Below are 23,025 nucleotides of genomic sequence, written 5' to 3'. Positions count from 1 at the left end.
TGGTGTATTCATTAGAAATTTGTTTAGCTTTGCTTTAGACATTTCAAACAATAGTTTCCACTGCTTCCTTGACAGGAAGGAAGCTCCACAGGCTACTACAACAGCCAGAAAATCTTCCTGATCTTCAGCCAAAATTCCCTTTTCTTTACATCATCTCACTACTCCTGATTATACATGTCTTTGTATACAAAGTTCTCCCACAGTAAGAAACAGACTCTCTCAAAATGCTCGCCACAAGAAGTGTTAGGCTTCACTCATCTCCAGCCCGCTCTCTATATACCTGTCTACTGCCTTCCTCGTGACTGTACCTTAAAATCTTCTATTCCTGGGCTTTTAAATGCCTTCCAGCTGTCGACAACTTTCCGCTAACACAGGGCTAAGCGGGCTAGAGGTAGCTGAGATGCTGGAGCTGGTGTGAGTGGTGTAGTAAGTCCAGGGCACTGGAACTTCTATTGCTGTTTATGAAGAAAGGTCTGCGGACACCCCTAAAGAAGGGAAGCAGGCAGTACGGGGTTTGCATCTTAAAGGTCGTGTCTTCTCCAAACGCAGATTGAATCAGTAGTATTCGCTTGCCTTTCAAAAAACTGGAAAGTAAGAATCAAGTGGTTTTTTTTTTTTCCTCTTTGATTCCCAAATCACTAAGTCATGGCTAATTTGAACCTCAGATAACGCATGCTCTTTTAAATATGCCATTCCTTGCTCACAAATGACCACACAAAATCAGAAGCAGGAACAAATGGGGGGGGGGGGAAAAAAAGCTACAGTCTCATCCTCTCTTCTTACTTTAACTTTGCAGACATATAATCCAAACTCATCATGCATAAGTAAATAATATAGTATAATAATATATACTATTATTATATAAGCACAATAAAGCATAGTAAGTAATAAATCTGGGCACAAAATTTGAAAATAACGTAGCAAAGTTTTGCCACTTACCTAAAACATGCTTGAAAAAATTTGGAATTGTCAAAATTTCTCTTTAGAGAAAGAAACTGTTATACCCGTAATCTGCGAGCTGCATTTACCAAGCAGCAAACATAGAAAAATAATCACATCCTAATGTAACTCATTTTGTCTGCAGCTTTCTTCTTTATACAGTGCAAAGGAACACAGCTGCTTGACTTAAAAAAAAAACCAAACAAACAAACAAAAAAAACCAACAAAAAACCCCCACAACATTGTAGTGGTGCCTTTGTTTTGAAGCACTTGTAGATATCTCCACTGGTAACTCTCCATCTCTGCTCCTGCTTCTCTGCTCGGCGATCAGCTGTGCAAAAATCTCCATTTACTAATAATTTCTTCTGACCTTGCTGTAGGGGAACAAGTATCTTTCACAATAAATTAAGCAGCCTCCAGTGTGCTCATTTGCTGTGATTTTTTTTTTTTTTTTTTGCCTTTGCTACTCTGAGGACAGAATGTAGATGTGTTTACTTTTGAGGACAAAGTGGCAGAGACAGTTTGCTCTCTCCAGCGTGTGTTAAGTGCAAGCTTTCCCAGTATCTGAACAAAGAGCCTCTCCCTCTAAAGTGAAAGCTGATGATACATTTGCCCTCAAGTATATGTTTTCAAAGGCAAAATGACTAAATAGGGGGTTGTTTCTATTGCAAGGTTATGTAGTAGCACTTACTCATTAAAAAAAAAAAAGTTCCCTTTCTTTCCTAGTGCAGATGATCTGTGTTGCGTGCTTTATTAATAACACTCTGAATCTGGTGGATATAAAGAATGGTAAGTGACATGCAAGGTCTACTTTAAGGCCAAAATGAGAAAGGGTTTTGCTTTGGGTGAGGAGGTAGATGGTTGTTTTATTTTCCTTTAGCCAGTACATTTAAATCCCAGCTGAGCTCATAGATCTCTCTTATTAAGGTGCTATCTGTGCAGAGTTTAAAAGCTTACTTTTGGTTTAAAGCAGCCTTAGCTGTTCACCTTTCCTGCACCATCCTTTTTGTACAATCAAACCCATAAAGTATTTTCTTCTGTTGCCTGCTACACCAAGAAGCAAACATAGCCTTCCTGTTACATGGTTCCTAACTAGAACTGAAGGAAAAAATTCACACGTAAACCTAACAAAGTTGTTTCAAGTGTTCTTTTGGCTTCTGTACAGAAACTGAGAATTTGATGATGAATATCTCACAACAACAGTGTAGACTGGTTTCCATAGCAAATTTTCCTTCTAAAATAACTTGGGTCAATTGCCTACGCAACTAGGGTAATAATTAATGAGAAAAATCACAACAGTTTGGCAATTCCCCATGATTTGATCTTGGATGAACATCTCCATAAGCAACAGAGGCTGAGCAGGACAGACTTGAACAAAATTGCTGCTCAGGACAGCAACGATCTTCTGTTACAGTATATGATTTTAGATTTGCACTCTGAAAAACACTTTATAAAAATGGCCCGAGTTTGGACTCACAAAAAAAGTAAATGAAAGCTGAAAGTTCTTAATACGTCTGAAAAAATCAAGCCATTTTTCTGAAGATACACAAGGAGGAACTGCAGGTTTAACTGTCATTGTCCACATCTGAATATTGTGGCTGACAAATGCAGAACAAAAAGATGTGACTAATGCAATGATTGCAAAGTACAACACATCATGACTTAGTGTAACATGTCCTTTCCATTGTACAAGCATATGTTTCAAAAGCAAGCATATGGTGCGCTTTTGTAAAAAGGAGTTGAGTTACTCATAAGCAACACGGTGTCTTCCCTTTCAGGGATCCAGCATGCCACAGTACAAGCTGACATACTTCAATCTGCGAGGACGAGCAGAAATCAGCCGCTACCTGTTTGCCTATTCAGGCAAGAAGTATGAAGACCACAGGATAGAGGCAGCAGACTGGCCCAAAATCAAACCAAGTAAGTAACAAGGGATCTTATATCCAAAGCTCTGCTAGAAATGCTGTCAAAAAGCAAAGCAATTGAAGAGATACCTATATGTTTCATAAGCAGAAATACATTTAATTCCTGGCTTTAATTAAGTCTATGGGAATTTTATTGTCTAGACAGCCAAAATGTCATTCCTGATGCTCTCATGGAAATCCAGATCCAAAGCTTCAGACAATCTAAAATGAATTACCTGCTGTCATCCAGCTGGGCTTTTACTCCTTGTAAATTCAGTTCAGCTTTTGTCTGCCCAAAGCTAACCAAATGAATGCTAATCTTCTCAGTTGCTTTGGAGGATTTGGTCTCAAAGACCACACTGCAGCCTTCACCCTCATTTTAGAAAGTCAGATTGGAATTAAGTGTCAAGAAGGACACTCCTTTTCAACTAGAAAAGTCTTCAGAGAGGGAAAGCGATGACAGAAAACAAAAAGAAATCAGTTGATATAGCAAAAAGAAAACAAAAGGATCAAAAATGGTGCTAGAAAATAATTGTTCCTAAGAACAACCCCTCCCAGCCCTTCCAAGAGTACTCTGCAGGCTACTATACCCCATCCATTTCACGTTTTTTAGTTAGAGTAACCTCTTTCCAGCTATTAAAACTATTTGTTATTTCTGTTTATTGAATGGGCCTTAGTTCAAATGAAACAGATCTTGAGTTTGGAGACTTGGGATATGAAATCAGAGATAGCTGTGTCTTCATTTCATGGATTTGGCCCATGTTTTGCTACATGGGCTATGACTTTTCACATCCAGAATGAAGAATAACGCCTTTAGTGTGGGGAAAAGGCAAAACTCATGCACAAGGCAATTTCTATTAATCAAGTAATTTTTCTTGATAGGTTTTCACACCATTTAATAAACCCAGCCAACAGGCTATGAAATGTTTGTAGGGTGCAGTTAAATTTGTTTTTTCCCATAATGCTCTCCAAGTGGCAGCTGAAGCCCATCTGTGGTGCTCAAATCTAGAAAACACTAGCTAACAACGCACAGAGGAGTGTAAATGGGATATTTTCAGTTAGGGATTGTTGACTTCAGAAACCTTTTCTTTTTAAGAGCTTAAACCTGTTGGCCATGTGATATAGCTTACGTCTCTCCCACTGCAGTTCTCAAGGAAGCAGGGCAGAAGCTAAAGGTGAGACTGAGAATTCACAGGAATAGCGGAAAGCTCTTCATAGGCCTTCTTCATACTTAACTATGCACGTATTCACACGTACACACACCCACTTATGTCCTGAAGTAAAGTTCAGAGAATATTAGCAAAGTATAATTCTATGTAGAGTTTTGCATACTGATTTTTAAGTGAGACAAAAAGACAAAGTGTAAGTAGTGACTTAAAGGCTACAGAGGCATTCATATCCTAGGACAAGATGTTCTAATAGCAGATCTATCAATCAATATTGACGATGTCCCCAACATCCAAGCCAGCACAAGAAACAATGCAGGAAAATCCTTCCTATGCTTTTCTTCAGTGCTCACATCATGAATTTCCCAGTGAAGCTTTATAGGTACCGTACTTGTTCACTACAGTGTATGCCCAGCTGCCACACCATTACCACCCAAACACTGGGAGAAAAGGCATCCTAGGAATCCTAAGCCATACAGTTTGTAACTGTATCTGCTGCATTAACAAATGTCTGTCAAGTCATTTAACCTTTGGATGTCTTTGTTTCTTTCTGTGATGTGAAAAGTTTGTTAGCAGGTTTACCAAGGGTTAATTAAGATTTTTCATTTTCTCTGCATAATGGCCTTTCATAGCAGCCTCTACTATGGAATTTAATCTAGGGATCAGTCAAAGCAGTTAAGAAGTTTAGTAAAATGTGGGAGCTGCTGCTTTCAGATATGTGAAATCATCTGTGCAAAATTTGTGCTGGCCTAGGAGTTCTTTGATTTCAGGCTTCTGTAGACAGCGTGCTTCCAGTGAGTCAGTGGATGGGAACTGGAATGTATTGTGCTATTTGACCAGGAAAATGTACACCTACAAAGAAATGGTTAGATGCATGTCTGAAAGTGCTATTACATCTCATACCAGGATGCTAAACTTTTGCTTCTGGAAGGCTCCCCAGATCCTAGCTCAAGCACCAATGTAATGATGGCATTTGCCACCAGCAGCATCTGCATTGCAGACAATATGCAAGTTAAGAGGTTCATCAACTAAAACAAGAGTAAAGGTATCTTGTTTGTATGCATAACAATGTAATGCTGCTAAGGAAATTGCCTGGAGATCAACTAACTGATGACTACCTCCTCCTCCTCCTCCTTTGTGAAGCAATCGTTACTCATGGTATTTCCAGACAAAGTAATCTCCCACAGGCAAATCATTCAGCAAAACTCTAAATAAAAGGTAGCAACAGGGCTTTGCAGTAAACAGCCTTACAGGGCACAAGACCACCAATAGCCACTGCTCCAGTCTGTCCTAAGTTACCTAAACACCAACTTTGCAGGCCATGACTCAACACAAGAAATGGTTGCCTCCTAGCTAGGGACTAGGTCGCATAGGGTCTGTGTGTCTTAACGCTCCAGCAATATTGCATACAGCAGAGATGCACCATTTGCCATAAGGAAAACAAACCACTTGCATTCTCCACTATCCTGAATTTTCAAAATGTGCCTCAGCTGCCTCCATGGAGGTGGGGATTGAAGAGAAAAAAGCACCAGCCCTCAGGAAAGCAGGTAGCAGAATCCTTGCCAAAAAGGCTCAAATATTGCTGTGTTCAGCAGTAAATATGAAATAAGGGGATCTCTCCAACCAACTGAGAATACACAGGCATAGTTCACTCTATTGAGACATCTCCTACACTACTGTCATTCATATTCTGTATTCAGGTCTTTCTTATGAAGCTCAGGATTATTTCCCCCCCCCCCCATTATGCTTGGACTGGGTCCACTTCAAAAAGAACAGAAATAAAGTAGCAGATGCCAGTCAGTCTCATCCTGGTGAAAACCAAAGGGTGGTGTTTAGCAATGATAAGGGGAATTACCGCTGCATTTGATGTAACAGCTAATGTAATAGCAGTTTGGTACACCACTTGTTTTGCAGCCCTCAAAAATCATTAGAAATGGTTCAATTAATTAAACTAATTACATAATTATATATTGAAGTGAGATTAAGAAATACCACTCAAATTGCTATGCAGACTTGCATATAGTATGTTTGCATTTACCCACTTGCCTATGAAAGATCTGAAATCAGTTTTGACTGCGGAGTCTGCAAGTACAAAATAATGTCCCTCTTTTTAAAAAAACTTCAAGTATGGTGAAGTAAGATAAAGAAAAAAAAGACCTAGGGAAGAGGAAACTCTATTCTCTTAATAAGTTTGGACAAGGAGAGCCTCTTCGTGATTCTTGAACTACTAAGGGAACAAATCAAAGCAGCTAAGTTTCTCTAAGAGTACAAGGAGTCAGGTCTCTGCAGAGAGGATAGGTTTGCTTCATCAATTGTCACAAAATTAGAGAAGGTTTTGCAACAAATACCACCCTCCCACCCAAATCATCATACCATATAAACCAGAAAATACTGTCATTATACTGAAGAACAGACTTACTTCTTAGTTGTCCTGTAAAATTGAAGGGAAAATAGAAAATGTGTGCATTAAGATTAATGCATGCACAGAAAGGCCATTTAGAAAGCAGACTTGCAGCTGCTGCAAGTTTAATTTTGGCCTGGACTGAAGAGTGCGATGGGTTTTGTTGTTCATTTTGGCATTTTTCATGTGGCTCTCCCCAGCAAGCTGTTGTCTTAATGGTCCTTCAGGCAAATAAGTAACTCCTCGCTCCTAGAAATACTGTCTTACTTCATTTTGTTTACACCCAAGTGGTGCTTTTTTTTGTATGAGAGGGAGGCATATCATAACAAAAACCTTTATCATTTGGCCTATACACTCTGAAATTAAAATCTGTCATTTGGCCTACACACTCTGAAATTAAGATTTCTGTAACTCAACTGTTGGAGTTTTTTCCCTTCTATCACTAATCAGATCATCTTTGGTAAGTTTTCCATTGCTGATTTCAGGTGAGGATTATAGTTTATAATATAAACAAATTTAAGCAAGCTAGTATGTAAGTATTAGTGTTGACTAGCTTTAGCGCAGAATTTTAAAAAACAGCTGAATATCAAGTAGCAGCTTTACATGACCCTTCACTCTTTATATAATCAATAATTGTTTAAATAAGTAAACAAACTTACATTTTACATTTCCTTTTGAACAGACTGCGACTTGACTGTACCACCATTGAAAGCATACTTAATTCAAGATCTATGCACCAGCACACAATAGACTCATTCAAGATCTGTATTACCACATAATAGGCTCCTCACAAAAAAACGTCCTTGTACTGACATAAGTCATGATATAGCAGATAATCCATTGTAATGGTGCACAAAGTTACCATCCTCTTGAGATATCAGGCTAGCGTGCAGTAACAGCTTTTGTTCTGTGGCTTATTCAGGGAATTTGAAGCAATGGCAATTATGCAGACTTTATAGTCATTGCAAAGGACGCTTTCATTGCACTGATGGCTGTAAATGTCCCATAAACTGTTTAGGAGGGGTGGAATGTTGCTTGAAAGGTCCTCAGGAAACTTGACAGACTAATTATTGCACTGAAAAGACTTCCAACATAACAGATAAATCTTGAGAGATACCTGACAGCAGGCAAGAGTTCTTCAAGGGAGCGCTCATCCTGTTTCCTGAGTGACTTGCTGCTTTGTAGCTCTAGCTAAGATGTGGAAATAGCAATCTTTGGGTAAAAAGCAGAGCTTAGCAATCACTTCCAAGGAGAATCTGAGTTGTAATAACTACAGTGCTAAAGCTGGGCTGAGGTTAGATCAGAGCACCATCCTGGTCATCCCTTTCTAGAAAATATGGATTATGGATGCCTCCAGCTCCAGGCCAATTGCTTCCCAGGGGCCTTGCTCCTCTGCCAGCCTTACATAAAATAAATCTTTCACATGCTTCTTATTGGAAGATGCAAAGTATCTCATATATTTGTTACTCATGATCCAATTTAAATATTAATGGAAAGGAAAAGCAGTTATGGTTAGTTTTCAAGGCAAAGGAGAACTTATTTTGACATATATATTGTAGTAAGAAGCATGTCTGTGACATTTATTTTCCCCTGTCTTTGACCAACCCAACTGCCTTACTATGACATCAATCTAAACTGCTTGATTGCAAAACCATTAATTATTCAGATTTTGAGGAACATTCAAATACTTAAAACCCGGCTGCTTAGCATCAAGGCTATAGATGATTTCAACACAGGCAGGAGGAAGGATGGGAAAGAGGAGGTCAACGCGGGAGCGTTCGTCATAGGAAATAGGGGAGACTGAACTCGCGTCTGGGAGCAAAGCTGAGGCGAGTCAGGATAAACGTGGGGAAGAAAGAACAGAGATGAGGAGGAGAAGAATAATGAAGAAGAAAAGATGATTGGACAAGGAAGAAGGAGTCAAGGGAAGGAGAAAATTAAAAACTGTATCTGTGTAGGGGTTCCTCACTAGCTGGGCAAGAACAGCAGGGAGAAGCGCAGCACAGCACTAAGCTCTGGTTTCTCCACACCAGCAGCCAACCAGCGTAGCTGCCAGGCTTGGACAAAACTGTGCGTGGCTCTGTGTTGTGTTTCCCTTCCCTGTCCTTGACAGAGAAACAGGCCCAGATGAGCACCATCCACTGGTTCGTGCCCAGGAGGATGAGCCAGGAGCTCATGGTCAAAGGGAAGGCCTGAACACTAGTGAGAATCGATAGGCATGCCAGGACAGGAATAGTGACCACAGCCCTTGGGGACTTCGTGGGATGGAGACAATTTATACAGGTGTCCTTGCTTTTAACACACATCAGGCCTCATCTCCCCTGCTTAGTATCCAGCAGAGACTATATAAACATCACAGTTCTAGTCACAAAAGCCAACCAAAATTAAAATATATATAAAAAGGAATTCATCCAACTCCTTAGCACTGCACAGATACTTCAGTGAGTCCTTTCTCAAACGAGAAGAGAGACTGCAGATCAGTCTGATGAATTACACTCACCCTCTGTCAAGGTTTTCTTCATGGGAAGTGTAAAGTCTGTGCAGATTTCATTGCAGCATGCAGTGCTAAAAACAATGAATAACTAACATAATAGGAAAAGCAAGAATTTGCTGATAAGAGTTCAATTTAAAGAAGACTACAGGTTTAGTTATCCAAACAGTATGCTTTTTAAAATCCCTGTTCCTCTTTTCAGTGAGTTTTCAATCTAAATCTGGAAATCAACACAAGGGTTCTTAGTGCCTTCTACTTCAGATGAGCAACAAAGCAAGCAGAAACTGAAAGGGAAAGGGCATATATTTTGTGCATGCCTGAGAAATGACGCTGTTTGTATGATGATGGCAACAGACTTTTCTAGTTCTCCTTCTTAAAATGTATTTGCTCAGGTGGGAGTTGGAAACTTTGCAAGACAACATTGTTTTGAAAAACATGGAAAGGACATCCATATGGATACACAGGGGTATAAACTGACGTAAGTATGAAGCAGCCCCCTAACCGATCAAGGTTAAAGAAAAACTAGCAAAGTGACACTCAGATCCTTCCAGGCTGCACTACTTTGGCTTAACTGTTCATTCACGATTGCTCTCCAGTGCATGTTGTTTCATGATTTGCCCCCACCACCCTCATTCTACCCAAATGAGATCCTTCTCACATTCCAGCTTCATGTGCCACCTCTTTCACTTGCTCGTCTCACGTAGGAGCCTGGCAGGAACAGCCTAGGTGCTGTGTTCAGCTGGAGTCACACGAACCATGCCTTTCACCAAAACTGTGTAAAATTTAGCAGTTTTAATACAATGCTTATACACAGGGCACATTTGGACATCCCCAGAAGTTCCTTGAACGTGTGTTGTCAATGAGCAGAGCTAGGGCCAAAAGCACCATGGGAGGCTCAAAGCAAGCCACTGAAAGCCCATATCCGTGAATCTAAGGGTAACGCTGCTTAAATTTGTGTACAGACAGATGGTTTTCTGTTGCAGTTTGGAATCCCCGAGTAGATGGCCTGGCTGTGGGTTTTGCTGCACTTCAAAAAACGGGCTATGGGCAAGGTGCGTAGAGGCCACATCGAGGTCATTTGTCAAATCTTGACCTTGCCTCCAGCAATCAAACTGCACCCCATCCAGCGTGAAGGCTCTTCATGCACCCTTCCTGAGGATGAACTGTGTGACAAAAATCCACCCCTTCTTCTCCACTTGGAAAAGGAAGTCTCCAGTTTTCACAGGGAACACATTCCTGCCCACAATTATATGCAATCAATCTCCTGGTTTTGCTATGAATTTATCAATATAGGAAATTGTTCTTTTAGTTACAAGAGCAAAAAGGTACTTCACTGCAGGTTACTAAAAACTTTGGTCTTGTTATATGAATTTTGGATAATAATGTTTCAAAGGCAAAGAGATATTTTTTTTCTATAAAATTTTCCAGACTTAAAATGCAACTTTATAAGACATTATACCTTCTCCTCCAATAAGGAGGAGATGTACTATAAATATTTTCTGCCCCTTGACCATTCTTTGCTATTTTCTTCAGCTGTAAAGCAGCCTGGATATCTGCCATACTTTCCAGTGTGAAAGAATAGCATTCCCTGCACCCAAGAAAAAACAACAGATTTTTACAATGATCTGCACAGCACAAGTGTGATTTCTTCAAACATCTCAGAATTGCACTAATTTACAGCCTATTAACTCAATACTCAACAAAAGTCAGTGCATAATCATATACATACACTCTATCAGCAAGAAAAAAAAAAATCTATGTTTATATTCAAATCACAATTTTTTTTCCTGTTCTTTATAAGAAAAAATCAAATGGCATTTTAAACACACAAGAAAGGAAGGAACATCTCCCATTTACCATCTGGTATGATTTAAATAGTCCATTGTTTAGTAATGATGGCAATAGATATGCTGCCTCTTAGCAAAAAAACCCCAACCCTCATTATAAATCAAAGCATAATGCCTTTTGAACATCTAAGGCTCATGGGACAATGTGCAATAAAATCTGCTTTCATATATTAATTTTATACTCACATGATAAATCATGCAAGTGTATGAATATTTCTACTGCACACAAAACAAAGCTGTGTTTGCATATTTTTAGTGGTAAACTCAGTTTCTTTTCCAGGAAAGAATAACCAGATCTTAATGAAAATAGGTCAGCACTGAGGAGGAAACACTTCGTAGGCATTACTCATGTTTTCAAGAAAGGAATAGCAATTCCCTTGAATTCTGTGGGCTGCTAGGAAACAAAAAAAAAAAAAAAAAAGTTAATCCAGAAGTAGTCAGATTACTGAGAAACAGAACATGAGAGATTACTGCCACTTTGCACCCAGCTGCCTTTCACACCTTAATCCATGTTCCTCAATTGTCAGAAAGATGCCTCCCTCCTTTTGCTGTAATCAAGGGTTTCTTAAAAAAAAAAAAAAATATCTGTACAAACAAACCAGCTTTCATTTTCCTTGTATCAATCAACAAACTGAAGCATCAGTCAAAGCTCCAACTTTTAGACTTTACCCTGTACATAAACACAGCAGAAAATGGTCTGTTCAGTTTCTAGATGAAGCAATTGTAGTTTCCCAACCTGAGCAGTGATCATCATGTTTTGACAGTTATTGCTACAGCGCCTGGCTTAGTCACATTGGCCTCGCCAAAACTGCATGGGCTCAGCAGCACTTCTACCCGGGGCCTCCAAAAAAAGGACAGTTAACCCCTTCAGGGGCAGTGGTTATTGCTCCTGAGCTGGCTGCGCTTTTGCCATTACCTATTGCCAGGCATTGGGGTACAGCCTCACGTGGTCTGGGGGGATCTGAAGATGGCCGTAGGCCGACCACGCTGGCACGTCCAGCAGTCACGCGTGCTCTCAACCCCTCTGCTTGCACTTGCTTGAAAGATGTGCTGGTGTCCTGCACGAGCAAACGTTATTTCACAGCTCTGTGGCTTTGGAGGCAGTGATGCTCAGGGCACTCTGCACCGTTAATCCGCAGCACAGAACCAATGCTCGTCTCATCTTCACAACCAGAGAGCTTTTCGTTTTAGCATCTAGGGATGCATCTTTTCCTCTCTGGATTCTCAATGAAGCGATACATGGACTTGCCAGGACCTTGCTGCTCTCTGGGCATTAAACATATGAAGCCCTCTGTGCAAAAGTCTATTATTGTTTCAATAACAACTAGCAGTGCATGCTTTCTCCCTGGAGTACAAACAGCAGCTAATGCTCTTTGAGCTCTCTTGCTTCTACTAGTCATTAGCATCAAAATTTATACCAGCTTCACAGAGTGCTGAACTTGGGGCGGGGGGGGGGGGGGGGGGGAAGTATCATGAGTACTGAGGTCAGATGCAGAAAAAAAAAAAACCGCACAGAGGAGTCCTGAATGTCTTGTGCAGCTGCCAAATTAATTTTGCAGATACAGATTTGACATCTAAGATACCGTACCTAATGTTATTCACACACTGCATGCTAAACCACAGAGCCACGTGGCAGTGTTCATCATTGATGAAGTTGCCTTGATAAACAGGTCACAAATACGTAAGGTTTCATTATTTTTCCCTTTTCACTAAGAACTAAAAAACCTCATGGAATAGAAGCGTCATTCCAGCTGTCCCATAAAGACAGTTCTCCTGGGTTTGAAAGCACTTTGCATTTTTCCATTAGCCAATGTTCTTACTTTTCCGCTACTGCCCTTTCACATCGCAAGACAGTCTTAAGATGAGCGTACATCTTATTTTCATAAAGTGTAATCCAGATGAAAATTGGGTACAAAGCATTTGGCTATGACCAGCGCTTGCAATCACATACTTGGAATTTATGAAATAGCATCCTTTGAAATGCAGAGATTTAAAGTTCCCCCAGTGAACAGCACTGGGTTCCCACGAGTAGTTTCTCACTGCCCTTAATGCGACAGTTTTTCCCAGCTTAAGCTTTGCTCTGAGGTTTCAGCCCCATTTGATATCATGCCAGCAGCTTCTCCAAAATGTAGAAAAACAGCAGTCCAAGTTTTCACATACATTATGCTACTAAATTAATAACTGAAAAATAAGATTGATCTTTTATCTCAAACTCTCTCACAGATATCCATGATGCCTGCTTAGTTTGACTTCCACTATATCTGGAGGCTTCCTCCCCATCACTGACAGAATATTTTTTTTTTAATGCAAGCCAAGTCAAATAAATTTGAGTATCTTCTTAGCATTTGCAGTTCAGTGTGAAAGCTGTATTTGTCCCTTGGTGATGACTGTCAGCTGAAATGTCTTGTCAGAATATAAGTTCTGAAATACAGATACCTCTCTGAATCACTACTTCTGAATTTAAAACAAGTGTAAATGAAAAAGCACCTTTGTAGTCTTTACCCAATCTCTTACTTCATACCCCAGCTGGATCCTGCACTACAAATCTTTGCTTAACCTTGGCAGTCAGTCTCCTGGGGAGGAAAAAAAAGGGAAGAGAAGGAAAAACCAAGATTCCACTGAAAAGTTTCCCTGCATAAAGAATTCAGGGTATGTAGGAGCACATTCAGCCTTTACAGCACAAGGCTAGGAAAAAGGAAATGCAATACCTGTTTTCTACGCTATAGTTGCCTTCTTGCAGGGTAATCTGGTTATATCCTTAACCTTACTTTTCTTTTTTTAGTCCATGCATTTCCCTACAGAAATACTGTGAAACTTAAGTGCTATGAGAATGCATACCCTCCGAGTGGTAAAAGTGCAACTATTACAGACTCCCACTGTTAAGGGCTATGATTTAACTTTTGGTTGTTTTTTCTTTTTTTCTTTCCCCTCCAAGCTATCCCATTTGGCAAAATCCCTGTTCTGGAAGTAGATGGAGTTACCATTCACCAGAGCCTGGCAATAGCAAGATACCTTGCCAGAGAATCAGGTAACACTTATTTGACTATTGTCTTGCTCTGTTCTGCACCCACCTTTAAAGCTCAGAAAAAATACACCCACAGCAAAAATAGAAACAAACCAACACCTCAGCAAGCCCAACCTAGCAGAAGTCAACACCAGTGTGGCAATACTGGTATTAGTGGTCTTCCCAGGCATGAAGAGTTAATAGTTTCAGCCTCTCATTGTATCTGCAGTTTGTCTACCAGCACCAAGTGTTGACCACAGAAACGCAGCATACCATATAAGATGCTATTAGAGATGCCAACTCAAAGAGTGATGGTTTAAATAGCACTGAGGAGCACTGTGTGGTGGCATGCCTGTGTTCAGTGGCCTTCCTTACCATAATTTGGTGCCAATTTTGCTCGGTGGGTCGGGGCTGCTGTGGCAATCCTGATGAGATCTCAAGCTACATCCCCTGTGGTTCCAAGATCAGAAAGAAGAAACAGAGCAAGGCACATCCTCCAGGATGCTGTACGACAGGGTTTAGTCACTCAAAAGTCACATAGAATGTCAAAAAACAGAAAAAAACCCCCAAAACCAAGGTTCAAAGTAACAACCTGTAGTGTGAAATGCTACAATGTTCTGAAGTCATGGGGCTGAGCTCCATACTCACACTGCAAGCACGCACACCTAAAGGAAAACTCAGAAATAATCACCCTATATGTCTGATTGAGTTTCCCCTCTGCATACTGTACCTGGGGTTTGGGCTGATTTCTTCAGCCAATAAACTTTATTCACCTGTCGCTGCATGACAGAAAGCGTGTACCTGTGGCTTCCCTAAGGTTCTCAGGGAAGTTTCCCCTGGAGCTAAATTTGAGCTGCCAGGCTAACAGAGAGATTTCCAGGAGGAGGAGGTTTTGGAAGCATTAGAGATTATCACAGTCAGCAGGCAGAGCACTCTGAAGCAGATTTAGGCAACAATTCTGAGCTGGCAGAGAGATTAGATCAGATGGTGACATCACTTGCATCTTAAATACTTACATGCTACGGAAGTAGTTGACCAGTTAGATAAAGTGATATAAGACTTAGTAATGCAAGCAATCAAAGAGAGTAGTCAGGGCTTGCTTTAGGTCAGCAAGCTGTCATTCAAAACCATCTGCAAAACTGGTCCGGCTGAAGGCAGACATGTTTGTAGTGTGCTGAACGTCAGCAAATCGAAGTGGGGGCTGGGAAGCAAGCACTATCCTACTTTTTTACACTCTGAGCAAAGAGATGTAACCTGCCTTTCAAGATTTCTCACATTTTCCAACGGAGGCAACAAGCAGAAGCGCAGAGTGTTATTCTTCAAGGCACTAGCACAACATATTTTCAAGCGTGTCTGCAATACTGTGTTCCTGCCAATTTCCTCCATCCTTGATACAATCTACTACTTGCAAGGGAAGAGAATGATGAGCGTCCACCTGGTAATGAAAAACGATGAGAAAGCCTGCCTTCCACCCACGCTGCCTCCCTCCCTGTCTCCTATCGGAAGGCTGATCTGGAGCTGTGCTCCTTTTACGGTCTGAAGTTCTGAGTTAGGCATTCCCCAACACCTTTTCCATCAGCTTGCAACAGCCACAAAGGCTACAGTTCTGGAGCACACTCAGACCATGCTGTTCTCCATTCAGTGTTAAGTCACGCTGTCAGCTACAGTGGGAAAAAGAGCATCCATGGAAGGGGAAAAAAATCTTTTCACCTTCCTAGTCAGAACTTGCTAGGTCTGCCATTAAGTCTGCATATATGTCCCTAATACTTTAAAATTAAGAAATGGTATTTTTTGTGTCCATCACTAACAACTCTTTACTGAAGGCTCACAGAACTTAATGCCCAAAAGGAGAGGCACCCCCCTCACCTTCAAAAGCATAAAGTTTCAGTAAGGGAGATGACTTGGCAGAGGAAGGGCATACGGTTTATGGGAAACACAGAGCTTCCAGGTGAGGCTTAAAGAACAGAGGAAGAGAAGGATGACCTGAACCCGCACAGAGGTGAAAGCATGAATGCAGGTCTGTGAAAAGAGAGCGAGGGAAAAAAGTAGCAGCATTAGGAAGAGTGCAGGCAAGCCAAAGGACAACAGGGGAGGAAAGCAGATTTGTAAACAAGACAAAGTTTGGCTAAGGTGCCCAATTACAATGAAGTAATCAAAAGCAAGCAGGATGTCACGAGAAAGTTCTAAATGGGGCTGAATGGGCAGGATAGAGGGAAAGAGAAGCAGACTTTCACAGAAGCACTTTCAGAGATTGTGTTGACCAAGATGGAAAGACCATGAGATGGAGAAGGATATTGAAAGCTGGGATGGGGAAAGATTAACAGAAAGGAATTAGTGCTGACCCTCACTGAACATGCTGGGGCGGTGGAAGGCAGAGAAGATAAGAAAGCAGTAGTCAGGCTGTGGGGTCAGGTGACGGAAAGAACAACTCTCTACCTAGAATGGCTGTATGAGGCTGGAAGGGGAAAAAAGCAAAGGTAGATGAGATTGCACCTGGATGCAAGGAGTCAAATGCATGCTGTTAGCGTCCAAAAAGCCCTGGAGAGCATGTATTTTTACGGAAATGTTCACAAAGAACAGAGTTTACCTTTGGGGTATCAAAGACTCCTGCTGATGCTGTCTCTAACCTCCCTTCATATGCTTGCTTCCCACAGGTCTGGCAGGTCAGACGCCTGTGGAACAGGCGCTAGCTGATGCCATTGTGGACACCATAGATGATTTCATGACACTGTTCCCTTGGGCAGAGAAAAACCAGGACGTGAGAGTAAGACAATCACTAATTGAAACAAAGATAGCACATAAGCCATGACTCTGTACCTGAGCATCTCCTCTGGAGACACTGCCATGTGTCAATCCCTGGGTCTATCACCTCACCTCAGCAAAGCTGAGCTGGAGGAGCTCTGTGGTTCTTCCTCAAGGCTAATCCAGCCAATGCCGTCTGCTCCTTCCCACCTTGTCCTTCACCAGATTCTTTTCACCCTTGGTGGAAATGATGAGGCCATCATGAGCCGCCCCTCACTAGTTCACCTTGAGCCAAGGATGCCATATGGGCATACATCAAACTGCTCTTCAAAGGGGAAAGACACAACACTTCCACCCCAGCCAGCACTGTGCAATACCTGTATCTTGTCGCAAACAGACTAAGCTCAAATCATTCTCTTTCTGCTAACTCAAGATTAACAGCTCCACCCCACCTTTTTTGCGCTTCCACATCTTGATTTCTTCTTGGTTTTTTAGTAAGCATCAGTCTTCAATACATCAGCTGCCAGGAACAAATGCTTTTCAATTACCAGAGCGGTGTAAGACAGCAAGTGCCTTTAAAGAGCGGAGGTAGCACATCCCTCACTGTCACTGCAGCCGTGCTCTTCAGACCCCCGCGGCCCCACCTCGGTCCTCGGCAGTGGTGCTGCAAGTACTGACACCAGGCTAACACGCTGCCATGGCTACTTTAACATACAGTCACAGGCAAAGTCCTACAGCATTTGGGTTTTGGGGTTTTTTTGTTGTTTTTTGGGGGGGTTTTTTTTGTTTGTTTGTTTGTTTGGTTTTTTTTTTTTTTTTTTTTTTTGCATCGGTCCAGTCCCTCTCACCAGAGCCCCAAATGCAGGCACGCAGATCAGCTGCTGGGGGAAGAGGGTGATGGATGTGTTAACTCCAGTGTTACAATGGCTCCACACAGCTCCGACCCAAGCAGATGACCTGACCCTTTTAGGAAAGGGGTAGCGTAACAGCAGGTCTCACCATTAACTACCAGTGCAGCCACCTTCCATTTATTCGAAGGTAACGTTTCAGATCAACTAGGGTATCCTATTACAGAAACCACAGAGTACAAAATGTTGCCCCAAACCAACAATAAATAATGAAACAATATGAAAGTGCTCTGAAATCTTGCAGGGGAAAATCTGAAAGTATGTGTTGAGGTTTTAGTATTAAAAAATGTGAATTACTTAATTTCCTAATGATTTCCTGACATTTCCTAATTTGGGGAGGGGAGATTGACTCATGATTTTTTAATCATTTAGGAACAGCCACACTATTGCTAATGCGTTAGTGGAGCAGCAGCACTACTGCCACAGTACTGCTACTCCTTTACAGGGAAACTCCCACAATAGTGCCTCCGTGTGTCCCAGCTTGTACTCAAGCACTTCTCCAGAATAAGGACCCAGACCATGTCACCAGTGATTAATTTAAAAGGGAAGAGAGGCCGCAGGCAACCCTTATATGCCTGTACGCACGTATGCATGCAAGGGAGTGTTTTGAGGCCAAGGAAGATCGAGAAGCTTACTTTCTGGGGATCTTTTAACATTTTTCTCACTATTAGCTGTTCTCCTTCTCTCCTTCTGGGTCCGCTGCCACCACCTTGTGGTAGAAGTGGCATCTCGTGGTCTCTCAAGGCCAGATTTAAGTCGTGTACACATGGTAAAGTCAGAAAACTTCCCCAGGCCACAAGTGGTTACAGGAACACCCATCCCTCGGAGAAGGGTGGAAGGATGCGTTATGCTACTACCTAGCCAGCAGCCAAGAGAAAACCAAGCAAGGTAAAGGGAGCAGAGGTGGAAGCTGCCCATGGAAGCTTGCTCCGTGCGAGGCACGGACTCACTCTTCACCCTACACCCCCCAAAGAAATAGCTGCAGTTGCAACAGTTTTGTCATGCTTTGCTAGAGAGCTCCAGGATTGAGACAAGTAGGTCGTGCTACTCCAGAGGGTGGATCCTGGTCATGTCCCCACCAGCTTCACAGGTTGACTGGGTACTTCTGTAGTTGGAGGAGGTCATTACCATCATGGTCACACAATAGTTTGGGGTTTGTTTTGGGTTTTTTTATTTATTTGTTTTGGGTTTTTTTGTTGTTGGGGTTTTTTTTTGTTGTTGGGGTTTTTTTGGTGTTTTGTTTTTTTTTTTTTTTCTTTTCTTCAGGGAGGGCAGGGGAACTTACTTAAAAAAAGGAAATGCTACAGCACAGGGTACAAATACGAAATTTCTAGACTGCAAACTTCTGGCTGTTAATTGCAGTCACCACATTCAGCTGCTAAGCTCTTAACAGACAGCAGAAAATGATGGCAAATCTTCGAACACATCTGCAAAAATACTGATTTTATTTCAGCCTGCATTTTTGGGACCATTTAGGCTGCTACCTCTTCTAAATTTTATTCTTTTTTTCATTAACCTGAATTTCAAAGCTGTTGAAATAATTCCATTCCTGTATAGCAGTGCTTATTTAACCAAGCCTGAGTATGTTCCTCCAAAATTAGGCCAAGCACATTAACTGCACAAACTGTGCCACACGGGTCAGACCAGATGATCACAACAGTCTGCAATCTCACTTGCTTCCAAGCAGGTGAGAAGAGAAAACCAGACACAGTTTCCTACTCCAAAGGAAACAGCTAACCCTTCAGTAACAGTCTTAAAATTTTCTGCTATGGGGAACAGCTGGCAGAGAACCACCATACACTACCTCATCCTTCATCCATTAACACACAAATACTAAGGCCCATACCCTTCAATGCAGACTTCAGCCTTTAAAAATGTATTTTAACCACCTCAAATCTCATTGCTGTGGAGACAATAAAAGCAGAATAAGCTGCTAACATAAAAGTTCAAAGATAAACCCAGCAAAAGCTCATAACCCAGGTTCCACATCTCACACGAGAAGGACTGGTAGGGAAAGATAACTGACCAGCATCTAACTGACAGCACGGAAAAACCGAGCTTAAGGGATTCTGGAAATTTGAGACCCTGTACACTAGAAAACACAACGTCCAAAAGAATCCCCCCAAACTATGACCGTGAGACATTGGGAATACATTTATAGACGGATTCTTCCCAACTCTATGCCAGGGCTCCCATCTTGCTGCAGCTTGGTGGCTGTCAGCACAGATAAATGAGCAGCATCACTCCGCACATCGTGTTTTAGCATCCAGGAGCTTTCAGGTGTTCATTAAGGGACCAGTTGGCTTAAATCATGGCTCACTGAGCCATGAATGCCATGTTTTGGGCATCTAACCCACTTGATGGGTAAATACCTCAGCTTTCCTGAGTTCTATCATGCCCCTTTGCATGCATTCAAGTGACAGTTACCTCTGCATTTCTTCACTTATCTTAAATAACTGCTGTTTGCTGCATCAATCCTGACTCGGGTGTTAACACATTCCTTCCTCCAAAGAGAACTGAGAGGACTCTAAAGTTTGGGTCAGACCAAATGATTTCACTGCCACCCTTCTCAGATTTCAGCTTTCTTTTTCACAAGAAACCCCCCAGATACCAATTTTGCTGACTGACTGCTGTGCTTATGCCTTGGTGTGCATCTTTGTGTTCCGTTCTTCCCCCAGAAACAAGCATTTGATGATATCCTCACCAACAAAGCACCTGAGTTACTGAAAGATTTGGATACTTTCTTAGGGGATAATAACTGGCTTGTAGGGAAGTCTGTAAGTATATTTTTTGTTTCTCCCATTCCAATCAGGTTGCCAGAAAAATGAAATCATTGACTATTGCTGAATTTCTGGATTTCGTTCCAGCCCATGAAACAACCCTCCCCACACTTTTAACTCTTTGTTCTTACCAATACACAGTTGGTTGCTCATTTGCAAAGTGAAAATTGTTTTCCATACTATTAGAAAAGTGAGGCAAACCAGGACTAGGATCTACATTTTCTAAACCAGTTTAGCAGTAAGTTACCACAAAACATTATAAATGCCTTTATGCTAGTCAACACAGATGGGAGTTTAGAAATCTGCTTATAATCACTGATCAATTTATAGGACAATATGAAAAAAATTCTGAAAATATAATCCCTTTTTACCCAAAACTGTTTGGAAACTAATTAAAACACTTTCCTGCAGCAGTTTCAGCAGGAAAGATTAATATTATAATGCAAGTAATATTTGTAGCAAGGGCTTTATTTAATGAATTTTTACTTAAGTCAAGCTTTGCATTGCAACCTAATTACTAGCTCTATAATTATAGGCTTTAAAAAACACACAAAACTGATCAATTCATGTTTCATTTCTGCAGTTTGCCAAGAATATTAGTAGTCCCAGCTCTTGAGATTACCAACTACAATTTAGTGCTTTCTCTCCCATTTCCACCAGGTAACATGGGCTGATTTCTACTGGGATGTATGCAGTACAACACTTCTGTCCTGTAAACCTGACCTGGCAGACAACTACCCCAGACTTTTAGCTCTCAGAGACAGAGTGCAAGCAATTCCAGCTATTGCAGCCTGGATCCAGAAAAGACCGAAGACTGCAATGTAGATCAGCTGTTCAGACTGGAAAAAACAAATGCATGTTTAGTTTTCAACATGACAAGCATCCTAAGTTATTAATTGCAACGCCTCTAAAATTAATTTCAGATGGGTATGCTATATCAAATCAAAATCTACCACTTGTATCCATTTATAAGAGAGAATCTAAAAAGCTGATTTAGTCAAGTAGAGCCTGTGGTTTCAATCACATTCCCCCCACTACTAATAAAGTGCTTGATCAATCCAATTATTGTTCTGTGGACTCTCAAAGGGAAAAGAGATGAGTAAACCTTCCTGGTGAGATGCAATCTCAACAATACTTTGTTTATTGTAGACTTTCAATCTGGAGGAAAGCAGGCTAATTAACAAGAGGATAAATGTGTGGGAGGACTAAGGACACTAAGCAAAAAAGAAAAAAAAAAAAAAGACAGACCCACTTAGTCAACAAACTTCAAGCTTCTCAAGCATTTTCTTTAGCCTCTTGAAGTTTATGCTGTACCACTGGGAAAAAAAAAAACAAAACCAAAAACAAAACACAAGAACCCCAAACAACAGCTCCCCCCCCAAAACCAAACAACCCCCCCAAAACCCCAAACCCAACCCAAACCAAAAAGCAGCTGCTCACCTGAGCTGGTGCCCACACCAGCACCAGTTCTCCATAAGCACACCAGCTGCAAACTGAACATTCAGCAGCTCTGTATCTCTTCCAGTATGTAGGAGACAAAAACTGAGGGGCAGTGGTGGCAGGGGTGGAAACCAGGTTTAGGACAAATGAAGAAACAAACAGTTTGTTCTTCCAGCACTTGGGAAAACAGGTAGGTGAAAATCCTGGCAACGTGGACAACTGTAGATGCAAGTGGTTTACACAAACTCAAGGAGAGACAAGTGCTTGCAAGAGGACTCCACTGCGTGGTGTAAGCAGGTAAAGCACAACAAATTTGGGCAATCCTCTGGGCTGAAAATGGCCACTGTTGGAAAAGTTATTTCCCTTCACAATTGCTTTCCCCTCCCACCATATGGATTATTTCATTGAATCATATGAGTGACACCAACCAACCACTAAAAGTTCAGAGACAAACCAGGTATTGGCAGAACTGAAAGCAAGGTCCAATCTTTTTCTCATTCCCATACGGTATCTCCACCTGCTTTGCAATTCCTTGCATGCTTTGTTCTAGCTCTTTACAGGTTTTTCCTTCTTCAGCTCCCACTCTGCTCTCTTCTTCAGCAACAGACTTCAGATAGTTGGGGTTGTTTGTTTGTTGTTCCCCCCCCCCCCCCATCTTTCCCGACCAGAGACACAGAATCACAGCATGGTTGATGCTGAAGGGACCTCTAGAGGTCATCTGTTCCAAACCCCCCAATCTCTTAAGACCTCCAATTAAACAGGGTAGAAAAAGTTACAATAAACAAAAAAAGGCAGAAACACATATAAGCTTCATAGCACTTAAAGACAGATACTGACCCCAGGGGTCTAGGGATGTGATTGTTTAAGGAGTAACCACTGCTCAGCCAGACTACATTAACTGATTACATACACATACCAAACTGAAACACCACACAAGCCACCCTATAGGGCAGGCATTTTGTTTCATTTCACATTTGAAGCAAACAGGCAAGAAACATGCACATACAATGGGACAAGAATTGGGTTAGGATCATGCTCAACAGAAATAGACAACCTAATTAACTGCAGCATTAAACGCTTGTGGTTGTCTTAAATCCCACTATTCAGTCCAACAAAACAGGTGGAATTAAAGCAGCATGGTAGACAAACTGATTCTCACCCTTCTCCCTTCCCATATAACAAACTATTTCTTCACCCTTCAGCTGTGCATTTTGGAACATGCAGCAGTGTCACAGATCTCTAGTAAAAGCCAAATAAAGTTCAGTTCAAACTCTGAAACATTTTAAAAGCTTTCATTTTCCATCCATTTTGTACTTGCAAAAATCATCCACAGTTGGAAAAAATACCCACAGCCATAACCAAACCAAAAAACCCAGATGCCCAACTCACAGATCATCTCACTG

The 23,025-nt window shown here is 41.4% G+C and overlaps 1 protein-coding gene across 1 annotated transcript in view; it reads left to right on the top strand.

The window, feature by feature from the left end:
* Positions 1-21,244, top strand: part of HPGDS (hematopoietic prostaglandin D synthase) — a 30,868-nt gene extending 9,624 nt beyond the window's left edge. Inside the window, exons 2-6 of the mRNA XM_030010129.1 lie at positions 2,718-2,859; positions 13,684-13,776; positions 16,407-16,516; positions 20,081-20,179; positions 20,843-21,244. Coding sequence (XP_029865989.1) covers positions 2,718-2,859; positions 13,684-13,776; positions 16,407-16,516; positions 20,081-20,179; positions 20,843-21,007 — 609 coding nt within the window. The 3' untranslated portion in view covers positions 21,008-21,244. The remainder of the gene's footprint in view (positions 1-2,717; positions 2,860-13,683; positions 13,777-16,406; positions 16,517-20,080; positions 20,180-20,842) is intronic.
* Positions 21,245-23,025: the final 1,781 nt, after the last annotated feature.

Source organism: Aquila chrysaetos, chromosome 1 (genome assembly GCF_900496995.4).
Source record: "Aquila chrysaetos chrysaetos chromosome 1, bAquChr1.4, whole genome shotgun sequence".
Classification (NCBI taxonomy): domain Eukaryota; kingdom Metazoa; phylum Chordata; class Aves; order Accipitriformes; family Accipitridae; genus Aquila; species Aquila chrysaetos.
This window is presented reverse-complemented; position numbering and strand designations above follow the sequence as displayed.